Raw genomic sequence first — 24,599 nt, 5'->3', positions numbered from 1 at the left:
ATGAGATAGGAAAGGTCTTTGTTACTGTAAAGTACTCCACAAAAGTGAATGGGTCTAGTAAAAGACATAGGAAGACACTGGGAATTGTCTTGGGGGAGTTCATGTTTTAATAGCTTCAATAAAGTAGCTGAATTATAAAATAAGCCTACAAAAATCACCAGCCATTCCAAATATTGCTAACAAAACCAGCAAGAAAAAATAGCAAAGGAAATTCCATTCAAAATAACTATAATAATGCAGAAGATATTGGGAATTAACTTACCCCCACAGTCAGGACTTACAAGACTACAACTATAAAACAACAGATATAACAGAAGACATAAATAATCAAAGAGAAAGTTTGTTGTTCAAACTAATATAATTTTTAAAATGACACTACTGAAATTAATTTACAGATTTATAACCGTACCAATCAAATTAACAAGGAACAACTGTAAAGAACTCGTTTTTCTATGCTGCCCTTACCAGAAAACTCCAAAGTGGATTTTCTTTGCCAGGTCCTTTTCAGTGATTCATTAGTTAAGCCTGTAAGGAACCCTACAGGGTTAGATTGGTAGCTGTAAGGAGAAAAACAAGACTCTTTGGCAGAGACCACAGTCAAAAACAAATATCCTGGGGAAGGAGCCAAACTTTAAGTGCACAGTATCCAGCAGATAAAGGCAACAAGATTTCCCTCAGGTCCGGCTGGCATTAGCCCCGGAATGAGGCTCGTCCTAAGAATGGACAAGAGAGACAAGAAAGAGACCAAACTATCGAAGAAGGTCAGAGTTTTGCAGACGGAGCTTCTTTCACTAAACACCCCACCTTTTCCCACTCCCCTTTCCAGGCCCGACCTTCAGAACCATGGCTCCTGGGGAGAAGATCAAAGCCAAAATCAAAAAGAACTTGCCTGTGAAGGGTCCTCAGGCTTCCTCGATCCAGGAGCTGATGGAATGGTACTGCCTGAACACCAACACCCACGGCTGCCGGCGCATTGTGGTGTCCCGGGGCCGTCTCCGCAAGCTTACTTGGATTTTGCTCACGCTTGCCGCCGTGGGGCTCATCTTCTGGCAGTGCGCTCTGCTCATTCTTTCCTTCTATACCGTCTCTGTCTCCGTCAAGGTCCATTTCCAGAAGCTCGAGTTCCCGGCTGTCACCATCTGCAACATCAATCCTTACAAGTAAGAGACTGGGGTGTGAGGAGCAGGGAAGGGGTCTTTGAAGGGACCAAAGGCAACAGTTCTACTCAAGACCTTGGGATCCCCTTACAGTAGAATCTGCTGTGGTTACTCTGATAAAACAGTTTATATAGGTTCATAGAATGAAATTTCCTGATCTTTTTCTTTGGGGTGAGGAGGGGAGCATATAATACTATAATTACTACATGCTATATATTATACTATATATATAAAATATACATTACATATGTAATATATATTATACCATATATAATACAATATATTATCATATTAATACACATTATATATCCACTATGTATTATAATGTACTATATAGAGAGTATAAAATCAGCACGTTCCAAAAAGTTCTTACTCCAAACGTGGAAAATGAAGTGAGTTACTTAATTTTAATTAAGAACTCTAATTCAGAGTTCCTAACCTGGGTTCCATAGACCCCTTGGGAATGGATAAATTTTAGGGAATCTCTGAACTTGGGTAGGAGACAAAATTACGTATTTCTTTTTACCAGCCTCTAACTGTAATCTAGTATTTCCTTCCATTATGAATGTAGGTAGGCAATGAACATTATTCTAAGAATGGGGCTAATCAGCTTTACCATAACACAAAAATGTTAAAGAAACACTATTTATTGTTTTCCTTTGTCTGGAGGTAATTTCAGTTAAATGACTTGCCCAGGGTCACACAGCTAGTGAGTGTCCAAAGAACGCTGGACTTAGAAGACAATTTAAAATCCTCTGCCCTGGTTACCTCACAAGGTTGGGAGGATCCCATGACGAAATGAATGTATAAGTGCTTTGTAACTACAAAAGAAGTTAGAAATGTAAGGTATATGCAGCCAGCTGTTACTTAAGCCACACAATACAGGGGATGAGTCATTATCACAAATAATCTAAGAAAGCACTTGTGTCCCCTTCCTTGCCAGCACTATAACCACCATGCCCAGGCTGCCCTCATCATCGTCACATCCTAGCCATTGTCCTGGAGCCCACTCACTATATTAGACAAGGGCATGGGCCCCATGACCCAGATAAGAAGCGAGACAATGGACTCTTGGGTCCAGGCCTCAAAGCGCATAACCTGCTTATGATAAACAGGAGTTGTCTTCTTACAGTTGTCATATTAGACTGAATCATTAATAGCTAGAGAGGACACAAGTGAGAAAGGGATTATACAATGTAAAAGCTTTTTATATGTTATAAAGGCCTCATGATCATGCTATGTGAGATTCAGTTAAAGGAACTGGTTAACTGGTTAAAGATGGTTAACCTAGAGTAGAGAAGACTTGAGGTCATAGGATCCTAGATCTAAAGGAGGATGGACCCTCAAGGGGCATTGAGTTTATAGATGATGAAACAGAGGCCCAAGGAGTTTCTATGACTTGCTGAGATAGTAAGGACCAAAAGTGGGATCTGAACCCACCTCCTATGACTCCAGAACCATTAGTCACATGACTGCTAGCTTCAGATATTCTCAAGTCTGTCTCATGAAAGAGGGATTAAACTTGTTTTACCTGGCCCTAGAGGACTGAACTAGGAGCAAAGGGTGTAAGGTACAAAGAGGCAGCCTGACCTGATGTTGAGAAAAACTTCCTCGAAATTAGAACTATACAAAAATGGAATGAGTTGCCTTAGAAGGTAATGGGTTCTCCCTCCCTCCAGGCCTTTAGGCCAAGGCTGGATGACTACTTGTTGGGTGTCTAGTAAGGGAATTCTTGTTTAGACATGAAGTGGGGAAAATTCTCTGATCTCTGAGGTTTTGTGATCCTGTCCCTTCTCTCTTTCCCCACCCCTACCTCCAGTTGACTGCAATGCAAGAAATCATTGATAGCAAGCAGAGAATAAAGAATTTATCACCTGTGTTTTTCCTAGTGGGCAGAGGTATGGGAGGGTGTCCTGAAATCAGGTGCTGGCCAAGTTTGGTACTTTTTTCATAGCAGCATGAGAAAAGCACATTATGCTTTGCCTGGAGTTGGTCTTCTAGGGAGGGGCTCTGTTCTCTCTCTGCATTTTATTACTCATGTTTTACCTCCTGACAGGTACAGTGTTGTGAAAGACCTTCTAGCTGACCTGGATCAAGAGACCAAAAATGCCTTGAAGAATCTATATGGACTTTCTGATATCCAATCCCGGAAGCGGCGTGAGGCTGATCCTCCACAATGGGATGAAGGAGACAGTCATTCAAAATTCTTGAACATCCTGCCTCTTGTAGTCTTTGAGTCAAATGATACGACCGAGGAAGCTACCGACCTCCTGACAGGAAGAAAACGGAAAGTCAGTGGCACCATCGTCCATAAGGCCTCTGATATTATGCATGTGCAGGAGACCAAGAAAACTGTAGGCTTCCAGATGGTGAGAGCCATTCTATGGATGCTCCCTGGTGTTGTATGTGTGCGCGTGCATGTGTGTGTGTGTGCGTGCTTATACCATGTTGGTCCAAACGTAGGCCATAATTGAACTTTAGTAGACTGTAACCCTAAAATGAGATTTCTTTGAAAGGAAAAACAGTTCAATTCTACTAGCCTTTCCTAAATTCCTACAGTGTTCCAGGTATTGGTGCTAGATGCTGGGTATACAAAGACAAAAAGAAAAACAGGGCCTGCCCTCAAGGGGCTCACATTTCTGTTCACGGAAAACAGCATATGCACAAATAAATACAAATCACTATAAAATAAATTATTGTATCGGAAGAGCAAGGGGAAATTGTTAACAACTGGAGAATAAAGAAAGTAGTTATGTGAGAGAGTGCGCAGGAGATGAGCCTAGAATAGAAATAGAGATGCCAGGAAATGGAAGTGTACATATCTGTCTCTATGCACTCTCTCCTCACCTTTGTCTCATAGAACCCCTCTCTTTAAAGACATAGCTCAAAATGCCGCCCACCACATGAAGTCTTTCCTGATTTCTCCCTTGTTACTACCTTTCTACCTTTAACTACTTTATACTTATTTGTATTTATTCTGTATACATTGATCTATGTACTTGTCTTCCCTGATAGAATCTAAACTCTCTTAGAGTAGGGATTGGTTTACTCTTTGTGTTAGTATCCTAAGTGCTAACATAAAGAAGGCCTGGCACATAGTAGGCCTTTAATAAATGCTTGTTGATTGATCACTATATAGATGCTTATCTATATATGTAGGCATAGATGTATATACACTGAAAAATAACCCTCATTTTTAGGTTACACTTAAGTTTTATACGAGTCAGGTTGGGGGGGAGGGGGGATGTGGCCTGTATTCAGATCTGTGTGGTGTAAGCAGAGGTGTGTTATTTCTGCCATACAATGTTTCTCGTATGCCATCCACACCTATTCTGCCTGCCTGGGTCTATTCTTGGAATTTTCAATATTAGGAAGGCTGCCAGTAGCAGTAACCAGCCTTGTCCAAGTCCTTTGCAAAAAAAAAAAAAAAAAAAGAATCTTGTCCATACGTGTTCCTTGCTCTCCCTGTGGCCTAGGTCTAGAATGACAATTCCTTAACACAAAGTCAACCCCTTCCCACCCTAATTCCAAGGCACCATTATTCATGGGGCAATAACATCATGACATCTGAGTTCCAGCTAAGGTAGTTGAGGAAAGTGAGATAAAATTCTATGTATGGCCTGGGCATTTCCATCTAGGTGGTGGGCAGCAGCCCCCTTTCCCAGCTGCCCATTGCTAGCAGGGCCTGAAAAATACCATCTCATCTCATTCACAGTGTGAAAAAAATGGCACGAGTGACGACTGTGCCACATATACCTTCAACTCCGGAGTCAACGCCATCCGGGAATGGTACAAGCTGCACTACATGAATATCATGGCACAAGTGCCCCTGGAGAAGAAAATCAACATGAGCTACTCTGCAGAGGAATTGCTAGTGACTTGCTTCTTTGATGGGGTTTCTTGTGATCCCAGGTTAGCAAGGAAAATGCCACTGCCCTCGCCCTATTTTCAGTCTTCAGCATCCTCTTGCCACTGACGGACGTGCTGAGTTGTGGGTTGTAGAAGCTGAGGATGGAGTATGTGTCCCAACCCTGACTCTCCTTTTTGGAATCCTGTTCCCTCCCTTTACTGTACAGTTGAAACATGGGTGGGAAGTTTTAGTGGAGGAGGAGAGAGTGAATGGAGAGAAGCCAAGGCTGGTCTTTGATTTCTGACTACTACTACTACCACTGCTACTACTACTACCACTAGTACTAGTAATAATTAACAATAATAATAATAGCTGCAGAGAAGGTGCCAACCTGCATTGGCACAGGGAATTTCCTCACTCAGGTGGTTACTTATGTCAACAAAATAACAAGCCCAGTCTCTGTTCCCCTTAACAATAATGATTTTTAAAATCTAGCCTGTGATGTCATTGGAATAAGGAACTCCCAAAGAGAAAACTCCCTCTACCCCTGCAGATCAGCAGTAATTTTGGAGCATGACCCAGGGCACTGAATGATTAAGTGATTTTCTCAAAGTCGTAGAGCCAGGATGTACTAGAGGTAGGACCTGAATCCAGGTCTCCCTGACCCCCTGGCTAGCTCTCTGCCCACTACACCATGCTGACCCTCTCATAATAGTAATAAATAATTGTCCCAAAGATAGTTTTCATGAACCCACAGATTATATTCCACTACTTTTATTCAGTTATAAAAAAGCAATTACTCACTTACACCAGTGGTTCGCAAGGCGTGGTCCAGAGACCCCCTTCCTGAGACCCTTTCGGCAGGTCCATGAAGTCAAAACTATTTTCATAATTATACTAACATTTTCATTCCCAATATGGTAAGTGTCAATAGATGTAACCCATGTAAACAAAAACTCTTTGGAGAAGGGCAGCGATGTTTTTTAAGAGTAGGGAAGGTTACTGAGACCAAAAAGTTTGAGAACCACTGACCTATATTACAGTCTGTAGGACATTAAATGTAAGAGAATTGTGGCAGGATCATGACTTGTCCCAGTACTGTTTCTCTCTGAATTCCATCCAACAAGATGAGAACAAAGTGGTTAATGATAGTAATCATTAAAGTACAGAAAAACTTAGGACAGATATAGCAGGAGTCCAGGGAAAAGTATCAAGGCAGGTAAGGCTGGAGGAGGCTGGAGAAGAAATAGACAGTTGATAGCGACTCCCAAGGAGGGGTGGGGGGCTAAGGGGAAATGAACTATGTTAGGGCCCCCAACACATCAGTGTTGTCCTCCCTGACTTGACTTTGTTCAAGAGATAGGAAGATCTCAGTGAAGAGTCCCAGATCTGAAACTGTCTGACCCTGTTTTATCCCTGTAGGAACTTCACTCTTTTCCACCATCCGATGTATGGGAATTGTTACACCTTCAATGGCGCCACCAATGAGACCATCCTCAATACTTCCATGGGAGGCAGTGAATATGGTAAGAAAATGAGAGTTGTGGTCACTCGGGAGTGACTTGGTGATACTAGGACAGTGGGAATATGAAGATCTGTAAAGAAATGTCTATCTTCCTCCCCTTGGCCAAAGACCTGGGATGTCATTGCCTCTTTCCCAGAATGTTCTCAGCAGGAACCATTCCTTCCCCTCCTTTGCTGTCTCATGCCCCAGGAAGCAGAACTAGAAGCCATTAGAAGTCACAGGGAGGGAAATTTAGGCTTGAAATAAGGGAGGAAAACTTCTTAGAGAAGAACTGACATAAGCTTTGCCTCATGGCAACCCTGTAAGGTAGGTGCTACTGTTTCTCAGCCCCATTTTATACATGAGGAGGCTGAGGCTCACAAAGATTCAGTGATTTCGCCAGAGGCACAGAGCTGAAAGGTTTCCGAAGCAGAATCTGAACCAGGGTCTTCCCAAGTCCAACATGGTTTTCACCAAGCCAGGTTGCCTCAGACGGGTGATTCCCAAAGTGGAATGATCTATCTCTGGAGGTGGTAGTGGAGTCTTCCTCACTGGAGAGTTTCAAGCAAAGGCTACATGACCACTCAGGAGGCAGATTCTAGGTCAGATTCAGATTGGACTAGCTGGCTTCTGAGCTCCCTTCCAAGCCCGAGGTCTTGCAATACTGTAATGCGTTACCCACCTAGATTCCTTTTGAAATAGCCCCAAAGCAGCTGCTATTCCATGAGATAGTGTTGTAAATCCTCTGTCGGGTCTTGAGCTGCTCTGGCTTCCGTACAGTGGACAGAGCCCTGGATTTAGAGGCAAAGGACAAAATACCAGCTCTGCCGCTTAACTCCTTCTGTGACTTTAGAGAGGTCCCTTCCCTTCCCTGGATCTTCATTTTCCTTTTCTGAAAAATGTGAACGGGTTGGAAAGGAAGAGGGAAGGAAGGAAATAAGCATTTATGTAACTACTATGTGCTAAGCACTTTACAAATACTCTCTCATCTGATCCTCAAACCCTTCAAGGCAGGTGCTGTTATTATCCCCATTTTGAGGAGTATTGAGGTAAACAGAAGTTAAGTGATTTGTCTAAGGTCACACAGCTAGTAAATGTCGGAGGTTAAATTTGAACTCAGGACTTCTGACTCTAGGCCCAACACCCCAACCACTGTGTCACCTAGCTGCATATTTGGGACCAGATGAAGGTCCCTTCCAGCTCGAAGTTTACAGTTTTACACACCCCATATCTAGAAAAACCCCTCAGGTAAGCTTTTTACAGATGGCTTCGGCAATGGAAATAGACCCTTACTGGCTTCTGATAGTAAAGGTGATCCTCCAGGAAGGTCCCATTCTGATGCCTAATCATGGCAGGGGTCTGAGTATAGATTCCGGAGGCCTGTGGCATCAGATCCCATGATCTGGCAGGTCCTCCTAAGCTGGAAAGGCTTTAAGTATATGCCTAAGTATATAAGAATAAAAGTTTATAAGCCATTTGTTTAAGGAGGTCCATCCCAGGTTGCTACAGTCTGACAAAGAACACTGGCTCTGAAGTCGGAGAATCTGGTTCAAATCCCACTTCCCACATTGACTGCCTGTGAGAAAAGAAAGTCAACAAGCTCTTATTAAGCACTTACTGGTGTGCCAGGCACTGTGTTAAGGAATGAGGATTCAAGAAAAGGAAAAGATAAGCCTTGTTTTCCAGGAGCTCACAAATCTCATCTGAGAAGCAACATGCAAACAACTGTATACACACACAAGATATAGACAGGATGAATTGGGGGCAATCAGAAGAGGGAAGGGACCAGAAATAAGGGGAGATTGGGAAGGGCTTCCTGTAGAAGATGGGATTTTAGCTGGGATTTGAAGGAAGTCAGAAGGCAGAGATGAGGGACGAGTATTGATCATGGCATAACTCAGCCTCTCTGGGTCTCAGAAAATGAATAAGAGTGCACCTGATAACCTCTAAAGCCCCTCTCTCTGATCTCTAGATCTCCAATCCTATGAACTCTCAAAGACTGTTTAAATGCTAGCTCATAATTATGCAGCATTGTAAGGTTTGCAAAGCACTTTACACACATTATCTCGCTAGATCCAAATAAGAAATGGATAAGGTAGGTATGTTTGTTATTCTCCCCTTACAGAGGAGGAAACTGAGGCTCAGAGATGTTTAGGACACATGGTTCAGTTTCAGGGGTGGGGAACCTGCGGCCTTGAGGCCACATGTGGCCCTGTAGGTCTTCAAGTACAGCCCTTTGACTGAATCCAAACTTCACAGAACAAATTGTTCCCCACCCCTGGTTTAGCAGATAGGATGCTGGGCTTGGAATCAGGAAGAATTGGATTCAGATTCAACCCTGGATACTCAATAACTGACCATGTGACCACAAACATATCACATAACTTTTTTTTTCTTGAGGGGGAAAGGCAGGGCAATTGGGGTTAAGTGACTTGCCCAAGGTCACACAGCTAGTAAGTGTGTCACGTGTCTGAGGATGGATTTGAACTCAGGTCCTGCTGATTCCCAGGCCAGTGCTCTATTCACTGCTCCACCTAGTTGTCCCCACATAACTTTTTTGTGCCTCAGTTTCCTCATCTGTAAAATGAAGGAGTTGGACTCAATGATATCTATGATTCTGTGAGACGCATTCCTTTCTGGCAGAAAGAAAATCAATATAGTATTTTAGGTGAAGTATAATATTTAATCCTCACAGCAACCTGTGAGGTAAGTGCTACTATTATCCCATTTTACAAATGAGGAACCCAAGGCTAAGAAAGGTCAAATGATCTTTAGCAGGGTCACACAGCTAGTCAAATCCAGAGTGGAATTCAAACACAGGTCTTTCTAGTTCAAAACCCACTACACAGGGACACCTCCCACAAAGCTGATGCCCACACCGTATCCGTACAGTACGTGATCCTTAAAATATTTAAGAAGTAATAGTGTTCCTGGCTCCTATAACTAGGATTGCCCAGCTCACAATGAAAGTGGATTGGCCCTAATACTCAACCAGCTGGTAACAAAGAGGCTACTGGGCGTTTATCTGAGAGGCACCCTTGTAGGGCTGACTCAGCCAATAGCTCCGTGACCAGCTTCCAAGGCTGCCAACACCTGTTCAAAATAAAACACCTGATATGAAAACTGGAAATGTGCCACGCTTTATCACAGGCACGAATAATCTCAAAGGCACCTGTGATAAGTATGCACAAAGTGAGATTTGCCTGTGTTTAGCAAAGCCTCCATCGGTAGGTGAAGAGGCCCAGTAATGAGCAAAACTGGGCTCCAGGTCAGTCAGATGTTTTCCTCCATTGGGAGGAAGGGCTGCAAGCTTTCAACCAATGAGCATTTATTAAACATGTACCACGTGCCTAGGCACTGGGGATACAAAGATTAGTATGAAACAGTTCCTGCCCTCAAGAAACTTACATTCTATCGGAGAGAGAAAAACTGTGTGTATACAGATAAATTCAAAATATAGACAAAGGATTGGTGGTGCGCACACTAGCAGTTGAGAAAGTCAAGAAGGGCTTTAGGAAGGGGGCATTGAGCTGAGCCTTCGAAGGACTTGGAGGTTCCCAGAGATAGAGGTGAAAAGAGACAGCATCCCAGGCACGGCCTGTGTCAAGACAGATGCAGGGTTGTGTATGGAGAACAACAAATCCAGTTATCCCTTCCACAATGAGACTTTCCCCATCTCAGTTTTGATATATCACAGGTTGGCATAAGAAATTAAATGGGAATTTGGGGAGGGTTTGTGGAAGATGCAGATGACACAGAAAAAATTTAGAAACTCAGAAATGCGTAAAATATAAATACAGTATTGTATAACTTCAACGCATTTCATCTTTTAATACCATAATAATTAAGACTTCTTCCAGTACGAAGGGAGGGTCAAAACATTTTACTCTGATATTCCAGATCATGGGGGCAACCACTCCCCAAGCCCCCGTGATGTGGAAGGGATAACTATAGGTCAGATTGATTGAAATATAGTACTCAAGGTGGGGAGGGAGAGAAGGAAGAAATGTGTAACCTAGCCTGGAAAGATGGGTTACATCTGATTTGTTTTCCCTTTCTTAATAATTATACTTTGTTTTAACATTCAGTTTTTTAAAATTTGGAGTTCCCAATTCTCCCCCTCTTTCTAGGCCCTCCCCAATCCATTGAGAAGACAGGCAATATGATATCAATTATGCATGGAAAGTCATGTCCGTATTAGCCATGTTGCAAAAAGAAGAAATTTGCTTCTCTCTGGATGTGGATAGCATTTTTTCTTTTTAATCCTTTGGAATGGTCTTGGATCATTGTGTTGAGGAGTAGCTAAGTCTTGTACATTTGATGGTGGTTACACACTTGCTGTTACTGTGTACAATGTTTAGATCTGATTTTCGAGAGCTAAATGGAAGGGTTTGTATCTGGCCCTAAAGGCCATAAGAACCCATTGAAGATTTTTGAACAAAGGTCAGACCTGTCTTTAGGATCATGGATTTAAAGCCAGAAGGGGACTTTACAGGCTACCTACTCTACCCTCTCATTTTACAGATGAGGAAACAGAGGCTAAGAAAGGCTAATTAGTTTGCCTAAGATAGCAAAGGCAGAATTTGAACCCAGATCCTCTAGCCTAAATCCTGTATTTTTTTCACCATATTAGTTTGGCACCTCTAAAGAGAAGGGTTTACAGAAGGGAGAAACAGGTTTGAAGGAGACCAATTTGGAGGCTATTGCAGTAGTCCAGGTAAAAGTGAATGCCAACCGTCACTCCCACCCCAAACTTATTATTCCTGCCCTTGGTACCCCAAGTCTGCAGGCTTCCTACCATAATCCCCAGGTGGAATAGTCTGGGACACCGATGTTCTCAGAATATGTAGCCCTTGTTGTGCCCCCTTTTTTTAGCCTGAAGCTTTGTTTTGGTTTTGTTTTAGAGGCAGAGTTAAGTGACTTGCCCAAGGTCACACAGCTAGCAAGTATCTGAGGCTGGATTTGAACTCAGGTCTTCCTGACTTCAGGGCTGGTGCTCTATCGGATGTGCCACCTACCTGCCCCTTTTTCTGAGTTTTTGAAGGGCCTTAATAGGCTACCTTTTCCCAGATTTGCTTCTGTGTTCTACTTTTCTTTTTGAGAACTTCATAAATCCCAAGTAGATGAGCATTTTCATATGCGTTTTAGAATAGGAAGAGCTTAGTTTTACATGAAACTGCATCTTTTGCTTTTTAAAAATATAATATAAATTCAGCGTGTGACTTTCAAAGCTGTCTTGCTTGTCTGTGATTCCTTAGGGATTTCTTTTTGTTCTCTTCTCACTGTAGGCTTGCAGTCCTAGCTTTCATACTCCCCTGCCCATTAAAAAAAAAAAAAACTTGTTACAAAAATGCATTCTCCAGCTAAACAAATCCCCCCATTGGTTGTTGGCTCTTTTTGTGAGGTGCTCCCTCTCTCCAAGTTTCCTTGAAATCTCAGGTCTCTGGACATGCCTTCTTCCCTCCAGGACTACAGGTCGTCCTTTATGTAGATGAAGCGGAGTATAACCCCTTCTTGGTATCATCAACTGGGGCTAAGATCATTATCCACAGGCAGGATGAATATCCCTTTATTGAAGACGTAGGAACGGAGATCGAGACGGCTATGGCCACATCAATAGGAATGCACCTGGTAAGTGATGACTGTTATGTGCCCCAAGGCATGTCCTAGAATGATAAAAATTACAGAGACTAGGCTGTTGATCCATTTAGGACAGGGGTTCATAGATGCCCCCCATCCCCTACCAAGGGATCTGTGAATTTAGCAGGAGAAAAAATTAGTCCTCTTTTCTCCCTCATTTTACAGGTACGGAAGGGAGGGCAGCTAAGTGTTTTTTCTTTTCCTTTTTTTTTTCTTTGGAAGGGGGCAGCAGGGCAATCAGGGTTAAGCGACTTGCCCAAGGTCACACAGCTAATAAGTGTCTGAGGCTGGATTTGAATTCAGGTCCTCCTGACTCCAGGGCCAGTGCTCTATTCACTTCACCACCTAGCTGCCACCTGAGTGATTTTTCTAAAGTCCCACTGGTTATAAGTACCAGAGCTGAAATTCAAACCCAAGCCATCAGGCTCCAAATCCCCTGCTCTCTCCACTGGATCACAGTGTCTACACCTGTGATCTTTGTGAACAAGATGGTGAAAGATGTGAGGGTATTTGTCCCAGTTTCCTATTGTGGGACAGTGAGTCCAGAGTCAGGTTTGAAGATGTAGATTTGGGAATTGTCAGATAATAGCTTACAAAACCCTTGGGGTATTGAGTTGACAGAGCCAAAGGGAGAACCTGCACACCTCCTTCTTGGGTTCTCTGCAGCCTTTGACACTCTTGATTATCCTCTTGTCATCGATAACTCTCTTCGCTTCAAGTTTTTTTTGTGACGTCACTCTTGGTTCTTCTACCTGTCCAACCATTCCTTCTCTGTCTCCCTTGCTGGATCTTCATCCGGGTCATGGCCACTAACCATGGATTCCCCCAAGACTCTGCTCTGGGCCGTCTTTTCTCCTCCCTTTATATTATTTCACCCAGTGGTCTCAGTGCCTGTGGATTCAGTTGCCAACTTCATGCAGAGGATTCCCAAATCTGTGCATCCAGTCCTAACCTCTCTCCTGACTTCCATTCTTACACCCCTTAGAAGTCATCTATCCCAACCTCCTCATTGTACAAACAAGGAAATAGACAAGCGAATTGCCAAAGGTCACACATGGAGTCTTGTGCCTCCAACTGCCTACTGGACATCCCAAATTGGATATCCCATAAACATGTTAAATTCAGAGTGTCCAAAACTGGGCTCATTATCTTCCCCCTACACATACAACCCTCCCCTCTTCCTATCTTTCCTGTTATTGTCCAGGCCCTAGACTCTAGGGTACCACCATCTTTCTAACTCACCTAGGCTTGAAACCTAGGTGTCATCCTCGACTCTTCACTCAATCTCGCCCCTGCATCCAATCTATTTTCAAGTCATCCTGTCAGTTCAACTTTCTTTTTTTCTTCTTTTTGTCACCATTTATTCTTTTTTAAGTTGTTTTTTTTTTGGAGTGGAGAAGGCAAGGCACTTGGAGTTAAGTGACTTGCCCAAGGTCACACCGCTAGTAATTGTTAAGTGTCTGAGGTCAGATTTGGACCCAGGTCCTCCAGACTCCCAGGCCAGTGCTCTATTCACTGCTCTACCTAGCTGCCCCCAGTTCAACTTTCACAATATCTCTTGCATATGTCCCTTTCTCTCCTCTGATACTACACCTGGTGCAGGCCCTTATCACCTAACACTTGGACTATTTCAGTAGGCCCCCCGGTTGGGCTCTCTGCCTCTCCCCGTGCCAGTCCATCCTCCGCCCATCTATCAAACTGATCTTCCTAAAGAAAAGTTTGACCATGTCACCACCACCCCCCTAATAAACTCCAGCGACTCCCTACTGAAACTTCCAGGATCAAATATAAAATCCTCTTTTTGGCTTCTACAGCCCTTCGCAACCTTACCCTTTAGTATCTTTCCAGACTTCTTATACCTTATACTTCTCCTCCCCCTCCCAAGTATTCTGCCATACGATGACATTGGCCTCTTTACTGACTGTCCTCCATGCCTGGAACTCTCTCCCTCCTCATCTCTACTTCCTAGCTTCCTTCAATTTTCAGCTAAAAGTCCACCTTCTACAAGAAGCCTTTCCCAATCCCCTTTATGCTCATGTTTTTCTTCTGTTAATTATCTCCAATATATCCTGTACATAGCTATTTTCATGTTGTTTGTTTCCCCTTTTTAAATTGTGAGCTCCTATAGAACAGAGACTGTCTTTTGCCTTTCTTTGTATCGCTCAAGCTTGGCACAGTGCCTGATATAGAGTAGGTGCCTAATAAATGCTTGTTGACTGATTAGTCAGTTACCAGGGACTGGAAAAGGAATCAGAAGAGAGATGGTATGAGACTGACTCTAGCTAAGCAACTCTTGGAAAATCAACTTTCCCTAGACCATTTTTGTGTCCTGGAGGCTTTTGTGAGTCTGGTGAAGCCTTTGGACCCCTTCTCAAAATAATGTTTTTAAACGCATAAAATAAGATGTTCTTCAGTTAATCAACTCTGGGAAAGTCAACTTTCCCTAGATCAGGGGTCCTTGGCCATTTTTGTGTCCTGGAGCCCTTTGTGAGTCTGGTGAAACCTTTGGACCCCTTCTCAAAATAATGTTTTTAAATGAATAAAATAAAATACATAGAATTGCAAAGGAAACCAATTATCTTGGAATATAGTTATCAAAATATTTTTAAGAAACAATCTTGTTTCTTGTGGACTCCAGGTTAAGAACTCATAGAAAGAGATAGCATAATGATCATTATGTTAAATGGTACTAGGTACTGAAATACAGAACTGATTGGCAGGTAGGTAGTCAGGCAGGCTGAGTGGTCATGCTGGTAGTTTCCCAGAAGCTGTCTGTTTAAGGCAGAGGTTGCTGTTCTTCTATGGGAGCCCACGGGGGGGGGGGGGGGGGGGGGGGCTGGGGGGGGGAGCCTGTGGCCTCAAGGCCACATGTGGCCTTCTAGGTCCTTGGGTGCAGCCTTTTGATTGAGTCCAAGTCTTACAGAACAAATCTTTCTCTTAAGGGGATTTGTTCTGTAAAGTTTGGATTCAGTCAAAGGGCCACACTTGAGGACCTAGAGAGCCACAAGTAGCCTCAAGGCCACAGGTTCTCCACCCCGGCTCAGGCTGACCCTCGAGAATAGATCAAACGATGAAATCCAGGATCAGGACCTGACTGGGATTCTGTAGCTGACTATCTCCATCTAAGCCTTCTAGAAGGTTCCCTTCTTAGGAGCTCTTGATTCAGCCAGGGTGGTTTCCTCATTTATTCTGCTCGTATATTACCTAGTCACTCAGGCTGTCTCTGGGTGCTCTTTATATCCTGGGCCTTTCTTCTTCAAATTGGTTACCTATGGATACCAATGTAATTGAGAATACTGAGTCCTGAGGTCAGGGTAGGGTCTTGCCCCTGTTGGTTCCCCCACCAAAGTCTACTACATGACTCGCCAGAGGGAACCCCAAGTAAACCCACTTCTGTCATTTATTATCTGTGTGACTTTGAGCAAGTCCCTTAACTTGCTTGGATTTCAGTATCCATAGTATGAAGCGGTTAACCTATTCATGTCCCCGAGATCTCTTCCAGCTAAAGGATCTATATAGGATCTATAATCCTGTAAGGGTTAGCTGAATTCAGGGCATTCTGGCTCCTTCTACACATGCAAATGAGACAATTCTCTCTGCCACCTCAGGGAAACTAAGCCTCCCAATGATAGCTAAAAGGTACAGTGAATGGAAAGAGGTTACTCCTGCCCTCCCCACTCAGGGTGATTTAAGCCTATGATGCCAAGGCAGAAGATAATAGTGAAAAAACACATGGGAATCTAATTTCAGAAATTCTCTTTAAGTCATGTGAGCCTCATAGCCATGTGGGTGGTTGTCTGGGTGATTTCAGCTGTTTGATAAGGAGGGACTTCTGGGCCCAAAGAACCATTTTTCCCCCTCCCCAGCCACTACCACATATCTAGTATGAGCCTCCTACCCAGCCAGGAAACATGACCCAAGCAGCCCTACAATCATAAGGTCTGATAACTATCTCTTCAAAGTCCAGGGCTATTTTGTTGATCAGATAGCCAAGAAATGAAAAATAATTCGAAATAGATTGCCCAGAACGAGACAGCCTGGCTGCCAGGTTCTCAAAGCCAGACTAATACCTGAGCGGCCCCAACCAGCACACTCTGAATAAAGCTTGACTCGGGCTTATCAGCCTGATAGGTCAGCGCAGCTTTCCCGTGAAGTACACAGAGCTCCTCTCTAATGCTCCAGGAATAACCAACAGCCTCCAAGGTGCCTCTACTACCCCAGATGTGCCTCCACTAGCTCAAAGTATGATGGTCTTGGACATGGCTGCCTGGAGAAACTTATTATGACTTCCAAGTTGGGCTCATGCCCAAGTGCTACATAGGCTGAGTTCAGTCACACAAAATGGTACCCAGAATCAGGAAAAGGGGTCCAAAGGCCTTTTCTTGCAATATACACAGATACACACACACACACACACACACACACACACACACACACACACCACCACCACCACCACCACCACCACCACCACCACCACCACCACTACCACCACCACCACCACCATGCTTTTCTGGAAGTGCTACTAACAAGAATGCCTGAGAGGCAATAACACTGACCTCTGACCCAAAGTCTGGTTCCTTTATAATAGAGATCCTGCTTTCCTAAACCAAGGAAGCCAAGCCCTCCATAGCACTTGATGAAATCACTCAAGGAACTTTCTAAGGTCTCAAACTCCTCCCAAAATGGCCTCTCCTAGTTAAATTTCTCCCTGAAACTCCACGTTCTTCCAGAGACGAACCTGAAAGAAATCCTGGGGCTCAGTAGTTTAAATGGGCTGAAGTCTGAAAAGACCTCTCGATTTATCCCCTTCTAGCCCAGTGTGCCATTGATGGTTTTCACCGCAGGATTCACTTGGCAAGTCCATTAGGAGGCTGTTGACTTCCTTCTTAGTGCTTGACAAGTAGGTCATCCTGCTACCAGATTGTCTTCTTGTGGTTAGACAAGCTGGTTTTCCATAGGTGTGGTTATTGGAGAGATTACTTCAATTCAGTTCGATTTATTCAAACAAACATTTATTTAAGGACTTACTTCAAAGTCTATGCTAGCCACTTGGAAGAGCAAGAAAGATAAACAAAGCATATTCTCTGCCCTTCATAGAGTTTTCAGTTTAATGGCAGGATATGACAGAGATAGGGCTTTTAAGGAAGGTCCAGAGGGTGATCAGGAAAAATTATTTCTCATTATTCCTGTCCCATTTTCCTCATAGATCATAGATTTAGAGTTGAAAAAGGCCTTAGAAGTCATCTGGTCTATAACCATCACCCCTCCTATTTCACAGATGATGAAACTCAGGACCAGAGAAAATATGATTTGCCCAAGATCTCATAAAAGACAGGAGATGAGATTTGAACACAAATCCTCTGACTCCAAATACCAACTTTGCATTGCACACCACAAAACCTCCCATCTCCATTTTGGTTAATCATTTAAATCGTTGCTTCCCCATCGCTAGGGCTGGGGCTGTACTACGGGAGAGGAGGTGAGTTTCATCTCAGTTTGTTCTTTTGGGGTTTCAGACAGAGTCCTTCAAGCTGAGCGAGCCATATAGCCAGTGCACAAAGGATGGCAGTGACGTGCCTGTCAAGAGTATCTACAATGCCACCTATTCTCTGCAGGTACTAACCTGGGTGGGCAGGATGGGAATCTCCATCTCCCAAGAAGTGTGAGCACCCAGTTGAGAGGTGACCTTACCTAGGAGTCAAGGTCACATCCTGGCTGGGGAAATTCCACCATGTAGTCAGTTGGGTGTCGGGGTGGAAATGGGGGTCAGAGGGTCACAAATGGTGATAGTAATCCTTGATGGTATCTAATCACCAGCAAGACTTTGAGTACATTGCCACTGGCTAATACCAGTTTTTCTCCCTGTCATGTGTAACTGGATCTTAATTGTCAAAGATTTTCCTGGAACACTGTGTTAAGAAAGGAAGGTTTCTTTTCCTAGATGTGAACCCTATTGCCTAGGTTCTGGCAGATAAGATCCAAGATTCCTCAGATATTCTGTGAAAATCTTTTCATAAGGGAAAGGAGGCTGGGAACCACTCTCAGCCATAGCCACCTCAAAGATGGGGAGTTCCCTGGAACTGCGGGCATGGAGAAATGGATGGGAAGGATTCATCAGCATCTCTTCTTTCAGATATGTCTTCACTCCTGTTTCCAGAGGCACATGGCGGAGAAGTGCCACTGTGCCCAGTATAGTCAACCCGCACCAGAAAATGTCTCCTACTGCAATTACCAGAAACACCCCAACTGGAGTGAGTTCTCATCAATAACCAGGAACCCCAGGCTGGCCTCCCAAGCTATTGATTCAGAAAATAGAGGTGGTGTCCATAAACAGGAGACCAGAGACTTTAATCACTTATATCAGTTTGGGATGGGGGGAGGAGGAGGGGAACAGTGGCAAGAAGTGTTGTTTGAATTTGACTCTAAAGGAGAACTTCTTGATATAAAGATCAGGCAGAAATGATAAGCTTTCAGGAAGGACTTAAAATATTAAAGTAGAGAGAGATCCAGCCAACACAAAGCATTTGTTTTCCAGAAGCTGGAAGGATATGAAGTAAGAATCCTCTGATTCCAATGCTCAGGGACCTTAGCGATCCTCGATTCAGAGCCAGAAGTGGCTTTAGAAGTCACTTAGCCCAACTCTTTCATTTTACAGATCAGGAAACTGAAACCGTCTAGTTCAGGAACCCCTTCTTCGACAACCCTGCAGAAAGTCATTTGTCCACTCTGCAGTGTGTAAAGAGAATTAGATTGGGAGTCAGGAAGCCTGGGGTCTAGCCCTACATCTGCCACTGCCAAACTGTGCCCACTCACTTTATTTCTCTGGGCCTCAGTTTCCTGATCTGAAAAAATCAGGGAATCGGAGTAGAAGGCCTGGACTTTAAAAGTTCCTTCCAACTCAAAAGATGAGTCTGCTTCTCCAACTACGTCTCTAGATTACTCTCTGAAAAGAATGGCAATGGTAGATAGGGGACTGGAGGCAGGGGTTGGGATGGAGTGGATGGTTCATCAAAGCCAATGGAGGGGAGGGGAAGGTGCATGGCCTCTGTCTGCTCCTCCAGATTTTGACCCAGCAGACATCACAGAGAAGCAACAAGTACAGTGCTGGATTTGAACTCAGGGAATCCGGGTGCAGTTCCAACCCTGTCACTCACTACTTAGGTGACTTGGAGCACATCACATCATCATTCTGGGTCTTTCTCATTTTTCTTATCTGCAGAATGAAAGAGTTGGATTAGATGATCCCTAAGCTTCCTTCCAATTCTTTACATCTGTAATTCTATAGGAGATGTGGAAGGAAAGAGAACCAAGAAACAGTGGCACAGGAAGTGAGCAGACCCAGGGAGTGGCAGGGGCCTTCTGGGGCATCTCACGACCTTCATCCCTAATGTTCTTCCCTCCACAGTGTATTGTTACTATAAGCTGCACCAGGCATTTGTCCGAGAAGAGCTGGGCTGCCAGACCATCTGCCGGGAACCTTGCAAGTAGGTGTAGCCACAGGTGGGAGAGGGTAGAGACCATGTTAGGTCTGGCTGAACTACAAAACTCACTTTACCTTCTTTCCTCCACAGCTTTAAAGAATGGTCTTTGACCACCAGTCTGGCTCAGTGGCCATCTGACAATTCAGAGGTGAGTTTGTTTCCTTCACTGGGTCCCAATGTGGAAAAACCATAGGTTCCCTCCTGCCCCTCTCACATAAGAGGACCAACTTGGCTGAGTTGGGGCCTCACTGACCTGTGTAGGTCACCTGTGATCCAAGGGAGAAAGCCATGCAGATAGGAAAAAGCCTTCCTCTCCCTCCCTTCCAGAAAAACACAGACTTCCTTTAAAAAAAATTCTGAACTTAAAACTATAAAATTGAAACTTAAAGCTAAAAATTAACATTTCCATATGTAACTAGATATTTGCATACATATATACATATATGGTTGAAACAGAAGATAGGAATTGTATGTGAAACTGAATCTCTTATGTAGTACTTGCTTTTCTTTTGAGGTATATAATAAATGCAACTTGTGACTTTCAGAGCTGTCTTGCCTATCTGTGACTCCTTCTGGCCTTCCTTTGTTCTTTTCTCATTTTCTTTTTTGGAATTCTATTCCTTCCCTTCCCCTCTGCCCTGCCCAATTCAAAAGAAAAGAAGCAAAACCAATGTGCCCATTGATCAGGTCCAGAAATATAAGTCTCACTCAAGAAGCAACCTTCACGAGTCCTGGCCCAGCCCTGGGGAGGGAGAGCTCCATCCCTTTCTTTTCCTCCCCACCAGGAAGAGCCAGGCTCTTCCAGGTGGAAGAGATACATCCCTAAGGATTCATCCTTAGCCGTTAACTCTCTTCACGCACACCCGTGCATGTGTGTTCTTCCTCCCTCAGCAATGGTTACTAGATGTTCTCACGTGGGATAAAGGCCAAAAAGAAAACAGAAGGCTTAACAAGTAAGTTTCCCTCTGTCCTTAGACTCATTTTCTTTCTCTTTGCTTTACCCACACCTAACCAACAGGGATTTCTTTCATTGCTAGAATGAGGCTCCCCTCCCACACCATTTACTCCTTCCTATCCCTAGTGCCATGGCTTCCACCCTCTTTTTGGAAAATTCTCTTTCCTGCGGGAGGACCTTTAATGACAGATTGTGAGGCTAAGACACTGATGCCCTGGCCCGAGGAGGATCTTTCCAAGGTGGAGGGCTGCTTAGAGGAGAAAGCAATAGCACAGGAGACAAGGAAGCAGCTTCTATTTTTCAAATCAAGCTTTCTTGGCCACGATTCTCAGTCTCACTGCCGAGGTCCACAGGAAGCCCAGGGCATCTCCCAGACCAAGGGGGGACTCCAGTAAAGGAGGAATAAGGCCAGAGATCTGGCTGCCTGACTGGATCATGTCCTGCCCTCGGTCTGGCTCACTCCAGGTTGTTTTATGTTTGCTTCCTTCCAGGACAGACTTAGCCAAGCTCTTGATTTTCTATAAAGATCTGAACCAGAGATCCATCATAGAGAATCCCGCCAATAGTGTAAGTGATGCTTTCCCAGAAATGGGCTCTGCTCCCCAGGGTTGAGGACCGGGGAGGTGGAGGCCAGATGGGATGGAGTCATATAGAGGAGCTAACTGAGTTGGGAGGGGAGACTCTTGGGTCATGTTTGAGGTGGGGGTGGGGATGGGGTCAGTTAACAATGGGGATGACACAATCCCATGGGGAGGGCATCTGAGGTCTCAACCTCCCACGACCTGCTTTCCAGATTAAGATCCTTAACCATTCTGTTTCTTGCTTTCCTCCCAGTGCCAGCCTACCAGTCAGGGTTGACAGCTTAGGAGCTAGGTGGCATGGCATACATAAGGGAGAGAGCCTTCAATTAGAGTCAGGAAGACCTGAATTCAAATGCTACCTTTAAAACCCCCCCAGCTATGTGACCCTGGGGTTAATCACTTAACCTCTCACTGCTTTGGTGAATGAATGCTGCTCAATATTTTTTGCAGATTGAAACATTGCTGTCCAACCTTGGGGGGCAACTAGGCCTGTGGATGAGCTGCTCTGTGGTCTGCGTCCTCGAGATCATTGAGGTCTTCTTCGTCGATTTCTTCTCCATCATTGCCCGGCGCTGCTGGCAGAAGACCAAGAAGCGGTGGGCCCAAAGGAAGACCCAACAGGGCCAATCCTCCTCTGCAAACCCTGCAGACCTCACTGGCTGTGACAACCCAACCTGTGACCTTGATGATGACCTACCTACGTTCAATACAGCTCTGCAGCTGCCTCAGGCCCCAGGGGGCCATGTGCCTGGGACCCCACCACCCAAGTACAACACTCTGCGCATTGAAAGGGCCTTTTCTAACCAACTGCAAGACACCCAAGACCCAGAAAAGCCCTGAGGTTGGAGGGGCCCCATCTTTCTGCTAGTACCAAGAAGAAAGGAGGAGCCAGAGTACTGTCTATGGGCAACTGGATCAGCATCTGCCCTGGATACTGCCCCTCCAATTAGGGCCAGACCCTCCCTCCTGCTGGTCTGAGGCTCTAAATCTGCCCCTGGAACCTGTCTAGCAGACACAGCCAGGAACAAAACCCCTGCACCTGAGAAAAATGCTGTCGCCCATTTTTCTGAAATGTTGATTAAGACTCATTTTTGAAGTTTTACCAATGGGCCTTGGGCACAGGCAAGAACTGACAGATGCCTCATCTCTCTCATAGCTGGGAATAAGGGAGGGATCCAGGACCAGAGCTTTCACATCTCTGGGGATTTTTGCAAAGAGGCAAATTTTGCCTTGATTATAGTGGGAAACCACTACAGTTAGAGCTACCCCCAAAGTGGAAGTTGCTGCTTTGGGAGGTTGTGAGTTCTCCCTTAAGCAAATGCTAGATGACCATTTGGGTACATTAGAGAGGGAGTCCTTTTTTCAGATATGGGTTGGACTAGGTGGTCATTGAGGTCCATTCCAGTCATGAAATTCCGTAAGGCAGGAACCAAGGAAGCGTTCTGTAAGAGCCTGGCAAACGGAGGCAAAGTAATAAGGTCTAAAAGTCATTGCACTGGCGTGACTGCAGAGACTGAGACAAGCAGGCTAGCCCAGAGGAAGGGCTGAGCCCCGCTGACTCTCAATCAAGTGTCTCTAGGGTAAAAAAAGAGGTTTTTGTTTCATGGCCAGACTGGCTGTGTAGGATACTGCACCCTGGGAACCTCTAAAACATAGAAAGGTGTTCCTGGTCTATGACTGATGCTGCTTTTAAAGTGAATTATTTAAAACTGTGTGGCCTGGAAAGTCTGTCCAAATGAGAGATCTATTTTTTAATAAACTTAGTTTGTTTTTTAATTGATGGACTTGTGAGGGTTTCTTCTGTGATTCAACATTAAGTATAAGTTGTCCTGGATCAGTTGCCAGAAGATCTGGGCACTAGTCTCACAGAATTATTTAAATTCTCTGAGACTCACTTTCCTCATCTGTAAAGTGCAGAGAATAATCCTTGTTCCGCTTCCCTTATAAGCATTTGGTCTTGGTCCCTGTACACACCAAATGAAATGGTGGATGAGAGGAATACAGAAGTAAAGATGGCAGCTCACATGGAAAAGATGTCAAGAGGCTTTGCACTGTGGTGGCTTCCATTGGTGGTATAGTAGAAAGACCACTGGATGCGGAGGAAGAGAACCTGGGCTCGATCCAGGCTCTGCCACTCACTTCTTGTGTGGCCATGAGCAAGCCATTCACTTCTCTGTGACTCCGTTTTCTTTTCAGTAAGATACAGGATTCTGATTAGATGGTCCCTTCCAGCTCTAAATCTGTCTTTCCATGTCAAGGCCAATTCAGGCATCTGCTTTCACCTGATGCCCACTAATAAAGGTAGTGCCGCCCTACTGACCTCGCTCTCTCACTGTGCAACAGGAATGAAAATGTTACGAACTAGCAAACAGCGTAAATGGGTGAGATACCACACTGATGCTAAGAGGTAGGGAGCCGGGCTTGGAAAGCCACCCTTGGGAAGTACCTGCATAATAAATAAATGACAAGGAATGAGGATACTTGGGCTTTGGGATCACAGATATTGCTGAGCAGCCTTCAGAGTGCCTGGATTCTGGGGGTTTGTGATGGAGGGGTGAGGGTCAAACATCTGTCAGCAAAAAGGATTCCCTAACCATATTCTTGGTCATTTCCTTGATGACTGCTATCCATTCTGCTTTATCCGGTGCCTGAGACTGTGTGTTCTCGAGGTGGGAGAGCAATGCTCAGGTTGCCATTTTCTGTAATAGGAGAGGAGCTGTAATGTTATTGCCCAGATGCAGCTAAGGAATTAGAAAGTCTTTCTGACAGCTGCCCCTCCCTGGCAGGCAGGCACCAAACCAATAGCCATCCTGGCACCAGCAATTGATTCTTTCCCAAACTTACAATCGATTCCCGTACCAGCCAACAGCCCCTTCCCATTATTCACAGAACGGATGATGAGTCCGCTGAGTCTGTAGCTTTCCTGGTTTGTGAGCCACACAGGGGGTTCTATGCCTGCTTCAGGGGTCCTTGACCAATAACTATTTGCCCACAAGCAGGAAAGGGGGAGTGGGGAGGAGGGAGGTTTCAGGGATTATTTCTGTCTCAGTGGTACTTTTTTGTCCAGATGTATTCACGATATTTCCCAACCAGTCCAGGGAGGGAGCGTAGAGACCAAGCCTAAAACCTGGGGATTTTAGAAACTGGGGTTCTAGGCTGCTCAAGATAATGTTGGGATAAGGCAGGAGGGATAGAGGAAGGAGCATTCAGAAATACTGCTGGATTCGCAGTTAGAGAATTGGTTTTTGAATCCTAGACTTGCCACTTACTACCTGCGTGACCTTGGACAAATCTGTTCACGTTTTTAGGCTTCGGGTTATGAATAATGATAACTAATATGCATACAACTTCAAGGCTTGCGAAGTACTTAATAAGTGATTTCATTTGAGCCCTACAACAACCCTGTGAGGTAGGTGCTATGGTTATCCCCA

The 24,599-nt window shown here is 44.5% G+C and overlaps 1 protein-coding gene across 1 annotated transcript; it reads left to right on the top strand.

Moving 5' to 3' along the window:
• The first annotated feature begins 843 nt into the window (after positions 1–843).
• SCNN1G (sodium channel epithelial 1 subunit gamma) lies at positions 844–22,942 on the top strand. The gene is made up of 12 exons (XM_036739192.1): positions 844–1,160; positions 3,214–3,526; positions 4,873–5,069; positions 6,430–6,533; positions 11,979–12,142; positions 17,668–17,766; positions 18,285–18,402; positions 19,557–19,635; positions 19,723–19,780; positions 20,524–20,585; positions 21,079–21,154; positions 21,619–22,942. The coding sequence occupies exons 1-12, from the start codon at positions 844–846 to the stop codon at positions 22,006–22,008; spliced, it is 1,977 nt and encodes a 658-aa protein (XP_036595087.1). The 3' UTR covers positions 22,009–22,942.
• Positions 22,943–24,599: the final 1,657 nt, after the last annotated feature.

Source organism: Trichosurus vulpecula, chromosome 9, assembly GCF_011100635.1.
Source record: "Trichosurus vulpecula isolate mTriVul1 chromosome 9, mTriVul1.pri, whole genome shotgun sequence".
NCBI lineage: Eukaryota > Metazoa > Chordata > Mammalia > Diprotodontia > Phalangeridae > Trichosurus > Trichosurus vulpecula.
This window is presented reverse-complemented; position numbering and strand designations above follow the sequence as displayed.

Coding starts and splice junctions, on each gene's coding strand:
- SCNN1G (XM_036739192.1), top strand. CDS start 844: ATGGCTCCTGGGGAGAAGATCAAAGCCAAAATCAAAAAGAACTTGCCT. Junction 1,161..3,213: donor TGCAACATCAATCCTTACAA/GTAAGAGACTGG, acceptor ACCTCCTGACAG/GTACAGTGTTGTGAAAGACC. Junction 17,767..18,284: donor ATGCCACCTATTCTCTGCAG/GTACTAACCTGG, acceptor CTCTTCTTTCAG/ATATGTCTTCACTCCTGTTT.